The 14,383-nt window shown below is 46.9% G+C and overlaps 1 protein-coding gene across 5 annotated transcripts in view; it reads left to right on the forward strand.

The window, feature by feature from the left end:
- rims1a (regulating synaptic membrane exocytosis 1a) overlaps positions 1 to 12,089 on the forward strand; it is a 1,446,068-nt gene extending 1,433,979 nt beyond the window's left edge. For all 5 annotated transcript variants that reach the window (XM_072498344.1, XM_072498345.1, XM_072498346.1 and 2 more), the window contains one exon: positions 9,860 to 12,089. In XM_072498344.1, coding sequence (XP_072354445.1) covers positions 9,860 to 10,078 — 219 coding nt within the window. In that variant the 3' untranslated portion in view covers positions 10,079 to 12,089. The remainder of the gene's footprint in view (positions 1 to 9,859) is intronic.
- The last annotated feature ends 2,294 nt before the right edge of the window (positions 12,090 to 14,383 follow it).

A 14,383-nucleotide genomic window follows, 5' to 3' on the forward strand; every position in this document is an offset into this window, starting at 1 on the left:
AATGAACTCAATGCATTCTATGTTCTTTTCGAGCAGGAAGCCAACAAACTATTGTCAACTGCCCCAAAAGCCTTGGACACACCCAATACCTACCATCAGAGCCTCAGATCGGCCTTCTTGAAAGTGAACCCATGGAAAGCAATAGTCCTGATGGAGTCCCAGGTTGTGCACTCAGATCCTGTGGGGACCAACTGGCGGTGTGTTCACAAACATTTTCAAACTCTCCCTTCTCCACTCCGAGGTCCCCACCTGCTTCATTATCATACCGGAGCCAAAGAAGAACAAGGCAACGTGCCTCAATGACTACTATCTGGTGGCCCTGACATCTATCATCATGAAGTGCTTTGAGAGGTTGGTCATGAGACACATCAAGTTATGCAATAAGTTATTGCAACCACTGCAATTCGCATACCACCACGACCAGTCCACAGCAGATGCCATCTCCCTGGCCCTACACTTATCCCTGGAGCACCTTGACAAAATGGACTCATACTTCAGACTCCCATTCATTGACTACAGATCTGCCTTCAACACCATAATCCCAGTCAAGCTCAAATCCAAACTCAAAGACCTAAGATTTAGCTTCTCCCACTACAACTGGATCTTCGACTTCCTGACCCATTAAACACAATCAGTAAGGATGAACAACAACACATCCTCCATGATAATCCTCAAGTGGAGATGGTCGATAGCTTTAAGTTCCACCATCACCCACAGTCTGTCCTGGTCCACTCACGTTGATGCAACAGTCAAGAAAGCCCAACAACGTCTCTACTTCCTGCGGAAGCTAAAGAAATTTGGCATGTCTGCATTGACTCTCACAAACCTCTACAGATGTGCGATAGAGAGCATCCTATCCGGCTGCATCACCGCCTGGTATGGCAACTGCTCAGTCCAAGATCGCAAGAAACTGCAGACTATAGTGAACTCAGCCCAATGCATCACACAAGTTTGCCACCCCCCACATTGATTCTGTTTACACCTCTCGCTGCCTCAGGAAGGCGGACAGCATTGTCAGAGACCCCTCCCACCCAGGCATTGCCTTCTTCCAGACCCTTCCATCAGGCAGAATGTAGAGAAGTCTGAAGACTCGCACATCCAGACATAGGAACAGCTTCTCCCCCACAGCTACAAGACACCTCAACGACTCCCCCTTGGACTGATCTGTTTTCAGTAAGAACACCATTCACGACGCCCCATGCTGCTCTTGCTCATGTATTTGCTTTGTGTGCTTTGTTTGGCCCCTTGTTCCACACTGTAACCAATCACTGTTTTGCTGATGTACCAACCAGGGGCTGGTTTAGCACAGGGCTAAAGAGCTGGCTTTTAAATCAGACCAAGGCAGGCCAGCAGCACGGTTTAATTCCCGTACCAGCCTCCCAGAACAGGCGCCGGAATGTGGTCTAGGGGCTTTTCACAGTAACTTCATTTGAAGCCTACTTGTGACAATAAGCGGTTTTCATTTCATTTTCATTTCATTTGATTTCATTTGTCAATGTTCCCTGGTGATTATTCTTGTGTCTACTATGTACGTACTGTGTACGTTCCTCGGCTGCAGAAAAATACTTTTCACTGTACTTCGGTACATGTGACAATAAATCATTCAATCAATCAATCAATACGGGGGCCCCGCAAGGCTACATACTACTAATACTATACTCATTACACACACGACTTTGGCAAAATTCGGCTACAACTCCATCTACAAGTTTGTTGATGACACGACCATAGTGGGTCAGATCTCAAACAACGATGAGTCAGAGTACAGGAGGGAGCTGGAGAACCTTGTGGCATGGTGTAACGACAACAATCTCTGCCAAAATGTCAGTAAAACTAAGGAGCTGGTCATTGACTTCAGGAAGCAAAGTGACGTACACACCCCTGTCTGCATCAACGGGGCCGAGGGGAGATGGTTGACAGCTTCAAATTCCTAGATGTGCACATCACCAATCTGTCCTGGTCCACTTATGTTGATGCTACAACCAAGAAAACAACAACGGCGCCTAGTCTTCCTCAGGAAACTAAGGAAATTTGGCATGTCCACATTGACTCTTACCAATTTTTACACCATAGGAAGCAATCCTATCTGGCTGCATCATAGTTTAGGACAGCAACTGCTCGGCCCAAGACCGTAAGAATATACAAAAAGTCATGAACACTGCCCAGTCTATGACATGAACCTGACTCCCATCCATTGTTTCTGTCTATCCCTCCCCCTGCCTTGGGAAAGCGGGCAGCATAATTGAAGACACCTCCCACCCGCATTATTCTCTCTTCCCACCTCTTCCATCGGGTAGAAGATACAAATGTCTGAGAACACAGACAGATGCAAAAACAGCTTCTTCCCCGCTGTTACCAGACCCTGAATGGCCCTCTTATGGACTAAACTGATCTCTCAACATATTTTCTCTACTGTACTCCGTATGCTTCACCCGATGTCTATATCTACATTGTGTATTTATCGTATGATTTTCATGTATGGAACGATCTGCCTGGACTGTACACAGAACAATACTTTTCACTGTACCTCGGTATACGTGACAATAAATCTAAATTAACAATCGAAGAAACTGGCAAATATGGCTCGAGAGCTGAACGCCTTCATGGAGCAAATGGGGGCAGGGGACCTAGAGGTTCACGCAGCCAAGGGTGAAGGAGTTCTCATTTTTTGTCCAGGTCCACAGACTCCAGGGTCATCTTCTTTGTAGTGGGAAAATGGTGCTTCGAGGGGTAATAGGAGCGGAGTATTCCGCAATCATAATCTCTGACCATGCTCACACTACGTGGATGCCGGTTGGGCTGAACGGAGACTGGACCAAGAAGGCATTTTGTGATTGTATGTCACAGGCCATAGACTGATACATTACCAACAAGCAGAACTAGGAGGCGCTGAAAGCAGTGATCAGGGGAAAATTAATGCATTCAAGGTGCGCAAAGAAAGGAATGAATGGGCGGCCAGGCAACAGCTAATCGACTCCATACTGGAGGTGGACCAGCGGTACTCCACTGCCCCATCTATGGAATTACTGGTGGGGAGGAAAAAGTACAAATGGACTGTGATCTTCACTAGGAAAGCAGTGCACCAGTTCCACCAGACACGGGAGACCTTTTATTTATTTATTTATTTTTAATAAATTTAGAGTACCCAATTAATTTTTTCCAATTAAGAGGCAATTTAGCAAGGCCCGGCACATCTTTGGGTTGTGGGGGCGAAACCCACGCAGACACGGGGAGAATGTGCAAACTCCACATGGATAGTGACCCAGAGCCGGGATCGAACCTGGGACCTCGGTGCCGTGAGGCAGCAGTGCTAACCACTGCGCCACCGTGCTGCCCGGGGGAGGACCTTTTATGAGCATGGAGACAAAGCCAGCCGCCTGCTGGCTGACCAGCTGAGGGAGCAGGCAGCCACGAGGGAAACAGCTCAGATCAAAGGCGGGTGCGGCAAGCTAATCGCAGATTCGGAACATAAACAATGCCTTTGTTTGCAACCTTCTACAAAGGACTTTACACCTTTGAGCCTCCGCACTTGAAGATGAAGCAGTTCCTCGATGGACTGGACATGCCAGTCGTGGGGGAAAATGGGAGATGAGGCCTGGAAGCACTATTAGAACTGAGGGAGGTCATGGAGAGTATCAACTCCATGCAGGCGGGGTAAGCACTGGGCCAGATGGATTCCTGGCGGACTTCTACAAAACATCTGTGCCAGCACTGGCCCTGAAGCAAGGGGAGAAATTCGCAGAATCGTTAGTAAGGAGTACACTGCCGCCAACGCTGACCCAAACCTCAAGCCGATACCCAAAAAAGACGAAGACCCATCTCACTCCTAAACATTAATGCAAAGATACTGGCGAATGCCCTGGGGAGGTGACTGGAAAGCTGTGTGCCAGTGGTGGTGCGAAGATCAGACGAGCTTTGTCAAGGGTAGACAGCAAACCTCACGCATCTGCTGAACATGATAATGACCCCATCCAGGGAGAGAACACAGGGTCGAGTGGAAGTACCTCCTAGAGGTACTAGAACAGTTTGGGTTTTGGTGAGGGTTAACCTCCTGGGTGAACTTACTGTACAGCGTTCTCATGGCGAGCGCACGGACAAACACCATCAGCTCTGGATACTTCCAGCTGCACAGGGGCAAGAGGCAGGGATGGCCTTTATCACCGCTACTGTTTGCCCTGGCAATCGAGCCAATTGGCGATCACTCTCAGAGCGCTAAAGGGAGATAAGGCGGGAGAAGGGGCCGGATCCAAATAGCCCACAACTGGACACGGATCATCAAATGGAACCTAACCAGAGGAATTTTCCATCGACGGGATTCTCCAGTCCGTCGGCAGTGCACCCACGCCTGTGGGTTTCCCCATGGGGTGGCCACAGTAGGGAACCCCATTGGCCGGCTGCAGGTAGGAGAAACCCGCTGCTGACCGGGACGCGGTGTGTCAAAAACACGGTTGCGGACCAGAGATTTCCACCCAACGAGTCTGGTGGAGGAAGTCAAAAGAGACCTGCAGAGGTGTGGCTCACATCTACTCTTCCGAGCAAAAAGAATGCAGAATGTGCTGCTCAGGGTCCTCATTCTGTTCAGATCCCTCCCAATGTACATCCCCAAGGTCTTTTTCAATGCATTCAACAGGTTAATCATTTTTTTTTTTAATTTTAAATAAATTTAGAGTACCTAATTCATAATTTGTTTTCGAATTAAGGGGCAATTTAGCATGGCCAATCCACCTACCCTGCACATCTTTGGGCTGTGGGGGCGAAACCCACACAAACACGGGGAGAATGTGCAAACTCCACACGGACAGTGACCCAGAGCCGGGATCAAACCTGGGACCTCGGCGCCGTGAGGCAGCAGGGCTAACCCACTGTGCCACCGTGCTGCCTTCAACAGGTTAATCATGGCGCTTGTACGTGGGGAAAGAACCGAGAATCCAAAAGAAGGCCCTACAAAGGAGACGTGTGGGAGGCCTGGCCCTCCTGAACCTACAGTTCTACCACTGGGCGACCACAGCAGAAAGAGTACCAGGATGGGTCAAGAAACCCGGAGCAGAGTGGGTGAAAATGGAGGCGAGTTCCTGAGCAGGGACATCCCTCGAGCACTGTCCACAAACACACTCCCATCCCCCAGGCCAGATACTCGAATAGCCCAGTGGTAGTAGGCACGCTCCAATCGTGACACCAAACTTCGGTGGGGGCCATGAAATTGAATGAAAACAAAGCATTTCAAACTTTTCAAGGGCTGTGAGCATTCTGGGCAGCTCAGAGACTCAAACAGTGTTAAAAGATCGACAGTGTTAAAAGCATGGGGCTGAGTGAGCAGATGTGGGAATAGGGAAATCACCTGAGACAGCGATGTCCACATCCAATGATTAATATTTTTTTTAGTCACCTGCAACATATAAAAAGTTCCAAGGCATCATATCCATCCTATGTATTTCCTGCATTGTTTCCTTTCACTCTGATTTTCATTCTTATTTTCTCTGTATCATAGACATGAAATTCTCTGTAATTAATGTCTGAGAGAACAATTACATTCCAAAACTCTGCATCCTTCCCAGCTCTTATTATTAAAGAAAGCAATACATTGCCATTTTAATTTTTTTACTGAAACATTTTCCATGCCTTTCACCTCTTCTCTCACTCTCTGATCTCTTTAAGGTTCTGTTGCATATGTTGGGAGCAATCATTCGCAACAAATTATCTTTAAATTGTTGATGTACGGTTTTGGTTGTACTTTTGGTTGGGCATTTTCCGTAATTTGAATGGGCTATGGAAGAAAAAGGCAAAGGTTTGGCACTCTTTAAAACATGCTTTTGAACAATACTTCGAGCCTTTATTTGCAGCTGTTGAACATTGCCAGCAGTAAAGTTAAATTACATCCTTATTAATCTAGACATTGGAGTATTTGAAATTGTTCTGCCGTCTTTACAATGGTGGTAAGATTTTATGCACACTAACCAAAATATAGGGGCGTGAACAACCGGCCCTGTTGACCCCAAACGGGATCATGACATGGCTGGTAGATGTCGGGAGAAGCCTCCCTCAGGCTTCCTGGACCTCACAAAGCGGCATGATCGGGATCCCGCCCACAATGGGTATGACCAAGTTGCGCACCGAAGTAGGTTTTAGTCCTACTAAGGAGTACTCACCCGGAATCTACCGGCCTCCCCAGGGTGTCCCCAGCTGGGTGCTGTTCAGTACTGGTTCACACAAACATGGACCAGGCGGCGGCCCTTGAGTGGTCAGGGACAGTGCAATGGCCCTCTCCCTGGGATCACGGCACCTTGGCAGTGACATCCTCCAACCCTGCCACTGCAAAGCTGGTAGGAACACTACCAGGGTGGCAGTACCGTGGTGCCCATGTGCCAGGGTGGCACTGCCACTGGTCAGGGCCTGAGGGGGGCCATGCCCATGAAAGGAGGGCGTGTGGGTGCAGGTGGGTATGAAGAGGCCTCTGGAATGTTGGGGGGGTGAAGGATGGACCCGAAAGGGGGGTGGAAAGGCCTGAAAAGCGGGGCCCTCAGCAGCCCCATAGTGGAGTGTCATCACTTGGGGAGTGTGGGATAATCTGTGGAGGGTGACAGTGCCCATGGATGGGCGGTGTAGTAGACCTACAAGCTCGCCTCGGGGTAGGGGCACCCTTTCAAAATGGCAGCCCGATCTCTGGCTGCTCTGGTTAGAGAGATCATCTCCCCAGTGATGAAAATAATTCTAAGTATGGGCTAAACTGGAGGAAACACCCCAGGGCCCAAAAAAGTGACTAAACCAGTATGGCAGGTGGTGGGAACTAGAGCAGCAGGCCAGCAACTGTAGAGACTGGGGAAGAGCCTGAGACAAAGACAAATATAGCAAAGAGGGAGAGCAGACAAAGGGAAGGCGTTGATCTCAGTGGGCCTGGAGGTCTGGAGTGCATTTTTTTTAACAGAAGAAGTATAAACTGAAGAATGGATGGATGAACTTAGAGCTTGGATTAATGTAGGGAATTATGATATTGCTTTGGCAGACATGGTTAAAGGAAGGGCAGGACTGGCAGCTTCACGTTCCAGGATATCGACGTTTTATACGAGACAGAGGGGGTAGCAGAAAGGATGGGGAGTTGCATTATCTTTGTTAGGGAACATATCACAGGTGTGATGAGGGAGGATATCTTGGGGGGATTCTGCAGTGAGGCATTATGGTTCAGCTCATGAATAGGAAGTATGCAATCACAGTGTTGGGATTGTACCTCCCAACAGCCAATGAGATACAGAGTAACAGATAATGTGGTCAGATTCTGGAAAGATGTGAAAATAGCAGGATTGTTGTGATGGGTGATTTTAATTTCCCCCATTTTGACAGGGAGTACCTTAGTTCCAGAGGTTTGGATGGAGAGCAATTTGTTAGATGTGTCCAAGAGGGTTTTTTGAAACAGTATGTTGATAGTCCAATCTTACTGGTCCTAGTATTGGGGAATGAGCCCGGTTAGGTGACCAAAGTTTCAGTATGGGAACATTGTGGGAATAATGATCATAATTCCGTAAGTTTTCAAATACTCCTGGATAAGGACAAGTGTGGTCCTTGAGTGAGGGTGCTAAACTGGGGGAACGCTAACTACAACAGGGTTTGGCAAGAGTTGGAGAATGTGGATTGGGAGCAGCTGTTTGAGGGTAAATCCACATTTGATATGTGGGAGTCTTTTAGAGGCAGTTGATTAGAGTGCAGGACAGGCATATCCCTGTGAAAATGAAGGACAAAAATGGCAGGATTAGGGAACCATGGATGACGAGGAAAATTATGAGACTAGTCAAAAAGATAAAGGAAGCATACATTAAGTCTCGGCAACTAAAAACAGGCAAAACTTTTGAAGGATATAGGAAAAGAGGGAACAAACTCAAACGGAGTTAGGAGGCTATGAAATGTGATTGGCAAGCAGGGTCAAGGAAAATCCGAAGACCTTTTATACATATATAAGGAGCAAGAGGGTAGCGAGGGAAAGAGACAAAGGAGGGAAGTTATGCATGGAGTCAGAGGAAGTGGGTCCGATCCTTTATGAGTACTTTGCTTCGGTATTCACCAAGGAGAGGGACATGACGGATGTTGAGGTTAGGAGGGTGTGTGAATATGCTAAGACATGTCAGCATTATAAGTGTTGGATTAAGGTAGACAGGTCCTCTGGGCCAGATGGGATATATCCCAGGTTACCGTGAGAGGTAAGAGAGAAAACAGCTGGGGCCTTAACAGATATCTTTGCATAATTTTTGACAACAGGTGAGGTTTCAGAGGACTGTAGACTAGCTAATGTTATCCCTTTGCTTAAGAAGGGAAGCAGGGATAATCCAGGTAATTGTAGACTGGTGAGCCTGACGTCAGTGGTGGGGAAGCTGTTGCAGAAGATACTGGAAGCGAATGGACTTGTTAATGATAGGCAACATAGTTTTGTGCAGGGAACAGCATGTCTTACCAACTTGCTAGATGTTTTTGAGAAAGTGACAAAATTAATTGATGAGCGAAAGACTGTGGAAGAGGATTACATGGACTTTAGTATGGCGTTTGACAAGTTCCCTCATGGCAGACTGGTACAAAAGGTAAAGTCGCATAAGATTTGCGGTGTGCTAGCTAGATGGATAAAGAACTGGCTTGGCAACAGGAGACAGAGTAACAGTGGAAGGGAGTTTTTCAGAATGGAGATCTGTAACTAGTAGCGTTCCACTGTTGGAACCACTGTTGTTTGTAATATATATAAATGATCTGCAGGCTAATGTAGGTGGTCTGATTAGCAAGTTGCCGATGACACTAAGATAGGTGGAGTTGCAGATAGTGAAGGGGACGGTCCGAGAATACAGCAGAATATAGATAGACTGGAGAGTTGGCCAGAGAAATGGCAGATGGAGTTCAATCCGGGCAAATGAGAGGTGATGCATTTTGGAAGATCAAATTCAGGTATGAATTAAAGGGTAAATGGCAGAACCCTTAGGAACACTGACACACAGAGGAATCTGGACGTTCAGGTCCATAGTTCCATGAAAGTGGCAATGCAAGTGGATAAGGTGGTCAAGAAGACATACGGCATGCTTGCCTTCATTGACCAGGGTATTGACTACAAGAGTTGGCAGGTCACGTTACAGTTGTATAAAACTTTAGTTAGGCCACATTTGACTATTGCATGCAGGTCTGGTTGCCACAGTACATGAAGAACGTGGATGCTTTGGCGAGAGTGAAAAGAAGGTTTACCAGGACATTGCCTGGTCTGGAGGGTGTTAAATATGAGGAGAGGTTGAATAAACTCGGGATTGTTTTTGTTGGAAAAACGGAGGCTGAGGGGAGACCTGATTGAGGTCTACAAAAGTACGAGAGGTATAGACTGGGTGAATAGTCAGAAGTTTTTTCCCAGGGTGGAAGACTCAATTACAAAGGGGCACAGGTTCAGTGTGAGAGGGGAAATGTTTAGGGGAGATGAGCGGGTAAAGTTATTCACACAGAGGGTGGTGGGTGCCTGGAACTTGTTGCCAGTGGAGGTGGTGGAGGCAGGCAAAATAGCAATGTTTAAGATATATTTTGAAAGACACATGAATGGGCGGGGAATGGAGGGACAGAGATCTTTTGGGCAATAAGTAGTAGATCTAAATAAGGAATCTGGATCGGCACAGGCTTGATGGGCCAAAGGCCTGTTCCTGTGCTGTAGTGCTCTTTGTTCTTCTTTGTTCTAAGTGTCGTTAGATAGCAATGGGAAACTCACCAACAGAGCCAGCGGGCAACTCCCAGCAAAACTCACCACACATAACACTTAGAAACATTTCTGTTAGATCGTTCCCTCGGTCTGTAAACAAATGAATATTGGGAAGTTATTCAAGTATCTTCACTTTGTTTCTTCATTATTTTCCAGGTGATTGTCTGGGGAGATTATGGCCGAATGGACCACAAATGTTTTATGGGAGTGGCACAGATCCTGTTGGAAGAGCTGGATCTATCTAGCATGGTGATTGGTTGGTACAAACTGTTTCCAACATCTTCATTGGTGGACCCCACCTTGACTCCTCTTACTCGTAGAGCTTCCCAGTCATCTCTTGAGAGTTCGAGTGGACCTCCCTGTATTAGGTCATAGTGAACTGATCACAAAACCGGACAAAACTCAGAAGCTGACCACAGATACGATCAAATCACTGCTGGAACCAGACAATCACTTTTGTTTAGCCAATAGTACTCTTTCAAAAAAAAAATAGGGCTTCATAAATCCTAAAAAGTACATAGATCTGTGTATGTATTTATGTATGTATGCTGGCATGAATTGGCAAACACACACTACATTAAATACTGAATGGAAAATATCAGTGATGGTCACTGATTTTATGTAAGAGGCTAAATGGATGAGACTTGTACTCTGACCTAAAATAAGTTTTCAAGTGGATAACAACAAACTGGAATGGTAATAAGAATCAGAAAAAATTGAATTGTTCATTAATGTTTCTGTTGAAACTATAAACAGTGTTACCCTTACGGTGTTACATTTTGTTTCTCTGCACACTTTGTCCACTGCTGTCTGTTGTACTGAAACCTAGCTAAACTTCTGCAACTGTTCCCCTACCCCAATGCTGGCAGGGACCTTTCCTTTAGTTTCTTTATTAAAGGGTGCTGCGTAGTGACTTTAGCTTCACAAAGGATGTTCAACTGACACAGACTTGTGCAGAAAATGCCAGTGTCTGGATATCACTGACTCTCAGTTAATGGCATCAATTTATTGAGAGTTAGCTGCAGGAAAAAAAACTTTGAGCAGCACCCATTATATTTCTAAGCAAAGATTCTCAAATTGTTGTTTGCCATTTGCCACATATTGCCATTGTTTTTCTCTTCGTAAAACAAGTACACATTTGCATTATGAATTAAATTTTTTATGGTTTCTGATGTTTTGCATGAAAATAGAGTTTTGAAACTGCAATCAGTGCTGGGGACTGTTAAATTCAGCTTCAGACTTGATATTTTGCAGAGATTGTGGCACTAAGATGTTCCTTGTAACGTCTATAATTACAAACAGTTGCGATAACCTCTGTATAAAATTGTATATTTGACTTCCCAAAGTATTGATCAATAATGGATAGCTTTTTGAGCTGTACCTGGGAATTTCCCTGATCGCGTGTCACATGGCACTCTGATTTGCCCCGGATAGAGCATGATGCAAGTTGTTTGATAATTGCTGGAAATTACTGTTGAAGTTTCCTGCACACGTTAGTGTTTTTTAATCTGACTTTAGTTTACATTATTTCGGAATTACTGCAAGCACAGTGCTTGATTTTTTTACAGTGAGATGTATTATTTTTTGAAAGAAAAGCAAACTTTCGATTTGCTTTTTTAAAAAAAAAATCATTTTTTCTCAAGTCCCATTGGCCTTGAAATCCCTTGCGTATTTGCGTAAATGCAGATGGTGATTCTACTTCCTCCTCCTGCTCTCACGGGCCATTTTGATTTTTGAATCACTGATGTGGAACAGCATGACTCTGGAACTGTTCAATTGCTGCATGCATGTTTTGTAGGGGGGAAACAACACAGGAGTTAATTAATATGTGTGTTAGTTCCACATAGGCCAGCTTGTATGTTGCATGTACTTGTACAGTTTGCTTGTTATTAATATAAAGAAATAACTAAGAAATCGAAGCCATTAATTTATGTTAACAGCATTTAGGCTCAGGTCTGGTATGAATGTCTATTGAAAGATTTTTTGTGCCCTCTTGAAAATAATTGCTGATGTAGAATTGAAAAGGAACCCAATTGACTTTGGTGTAAGTTATTAGATATTAATGGGAAACAGTTATTGGAAACATTGTGTATACACAAAAAATTGACTTCTAGGTATTCTGCCTGCTCGGAGTGAATTGGCCAGCTCTTTAATTAATCTGTTGTTCTCCAGGGTTGATAAGATTGATAACTTCCTGACCTGCTGAGCAGGAATAATTGAAAAAATGGTTTAACAAAGTTCCCATTCCATTTTTTGGGGCCAAATGCAGCTGATTTGGGTAGTACCTTCCTAACCGCAGCAGTTCTCTGAACATTCCCCTGTGCTTTTAAATAAACTTCAGACTCATTTATGTAAACATGTTTAATAAAATTTAATTTTCATGTCAGCTTTTGGTCTTTTTCTTCTGTTCATTAATCAACTCTACATGGAAAGTACAGAGGAGATCAAAAACCGGAAATAAGAGAAGCAAAGAGAGAACTTCAGAAGAATAATTTAGTGGAGTGGGCAGATAGATGGCAGATGAAGTTCAATGTGGAGAAAAATGTCAGGTGATGTGTTTTGGTCAGAAGAACATGGAAAGACAATATAAATAAGGGACAAAATGTTAAGGGTGTGCAGGAGCAGAGGAACCTGGGTGTAGAGATAACTGAAGGTGGCAGGACAGGTGGAGAGAGCAATTAGAAAGTTTATAGAAGTCTTCCCTTTATTTATAGAGGCATAGAATACAAGAGCAAGCAGATTATGCTAAATCTATACAAGATGCTAGTTAGACCCCAACTATAATGTTGGGCGTGGTTTAATGGCCCCGTTGCACTTAAGCGAGAGCACGATGAGGCCGTCAAATCATGGGAGATGCTAAAATCAGTAACCGCCCTGGGCGCCAATCTGTTTGCGGGCTAATCGGCCCGCTCCCAGAAATCAGGACCCCGCCGTAGCGTGGCGAGAAACTAATAATCACCACTTAAGCCCAATCTTCATACAATTAATGGGAGCGACCCCCTATCTAGCAGCCCCACACCCACCCCCTCCGTGATCTAACAGCCTCCCCAGCAAGTGGTCACGTAGGCGCCGATTAGTACTCCATTTTAAAAACGTGAAGCTGGCGGAAGGGCTGCTGCGGGACCTAAAGAGGTGAGTAGCCATCTTCGCTCCAGGCAGTGAGCCCAGGGGCCCTGGTGTTGCTGCCCCAGTGTTCGGACGGTGGTGGGGAGGCCTGCCTTTGTCGGGGTGGGCTGCCATCAGGGCGGGGTGGGGGGTAGAGGGGCAAGATTGCGGAGCGGGGGATTAGCCGTCCATGGCCTCAGCTGGAGTGGGGGGGGGGGGGGGGGAGATGGCTGTTTCAGTGCCTGCCATGCCAACCCCTGAACCGTGTGCTCCCGTTCCGGGGGCAACCACAGCTCGCCTGTCCCACTGGCCACCTTAACCTCCACTGACCGTGGAGGCCACTGACCGCGCAGCTGAAGGCTATTGCTAATTGGGAATTGCCAATCATAATTGAATGAGCACTTCACAGATCCCCTTGCCATTTATCATGTGGGAGCTATGCCTTGCATCTCAAACAGATGGTGATGCCTGAACACTGCGGGAGGCAACACCATGGACACAACGGCCAACATACAGGCACCCAGGGAATGGGCGCCACACTGGGGACATTTTGACGACCAGGGGGTGGGCGTGTGCACTGGGAAGGGGACCAGTGTCCGGTGCAGGTAACGTTATGTGCGGGTGTCTGGGGTACAGGGTATGGGGTCCGGTAGGACATTGCTTCGGCCGGAGGTGCGAGGGTAGGGCGTGTCGGATAGCAGGGAGAGTGGGGGGGATTGAGAAGCAATGGGGAATCTAGAGTCCCAGGGAGGAAGACACCGCTGGTTGTCAATCTCACATGACCTCCTAATTCCTTGCAGATATTACAGGCAATGGACGATATCTTGGACCCCCGCTGCCCTCTTGGTGCTGGTGTCAGGCCAGGCGGCAGCAGCATCGACAGAAACCCAAGGCGGCCCATGTGCGGGGGCCCCACCCCACATTCTGAGAACCTGGTCATCCAACTGGTCAGGGAGGGGCCCAGAGAGGGAGGCCGGCGAGGGCCCAAGATGTACAGTCGTCGCTGGTCTTTCAAAGAATATAGAACAAAGAAAAGTACAGCACAGGAACTAGATAATTGCCCCAAACCCTCGATGGAGCTGCCCCATTCTCCCAAACCCTCCCCCCACCCCTCTTTCCCCCCCCACAATGCATCATCCCCCCCCCATTATTTCCTCCCTCCTTCCCCCATGTCCTCTCTGTGATTCTCGACCTGCTCCCAGTAATCAGGACCCCGCCGTAGCGTGGCGAGAAACTAATAATCACCACTTAAGCCCAATCTTCATACAATTAACCTTCCATGCTCTACTGCTGAACCTAGGTGTGTCCCCAGGGTGCACAGCAGAGGTTGAGGCAGCCTGCATCCACCATGTCCCGTGGCCGTCAATGCCTCTAGTTCCCTGGGGCCCTGGGGCTGAAGTGGCCCGGTGCACTTGCTGGCGGCACATACCCCACCATGCCATCCTGTTCTGGGTGCTGACACCAAAACATGCCATTGCCGGGGGGTTCTCGGGGGAGCTAGTGGGCACCATCGCCACTCCCAGCACCCTCTCGTCCCATTCAGTGCCCAGAGGACCCTGGATTCACCTCGAGATG

Source organism: Scyliorhinus torazame, chromosome 4, assembly GCF_047496885.1.
Source record: "Scyliorhinus torazame isolate Kashiwa2021f chromosome 4, sScyTor2.1, whole genome shotgun sequence".
Taxonomy (NCBI): Eukaryota; Metazoa; Chordata; class Chondrichthyes; order Carcharhiniformes; family Scyliorhinidae; genus Scyliorhinus; species Scyliorhinus torazame.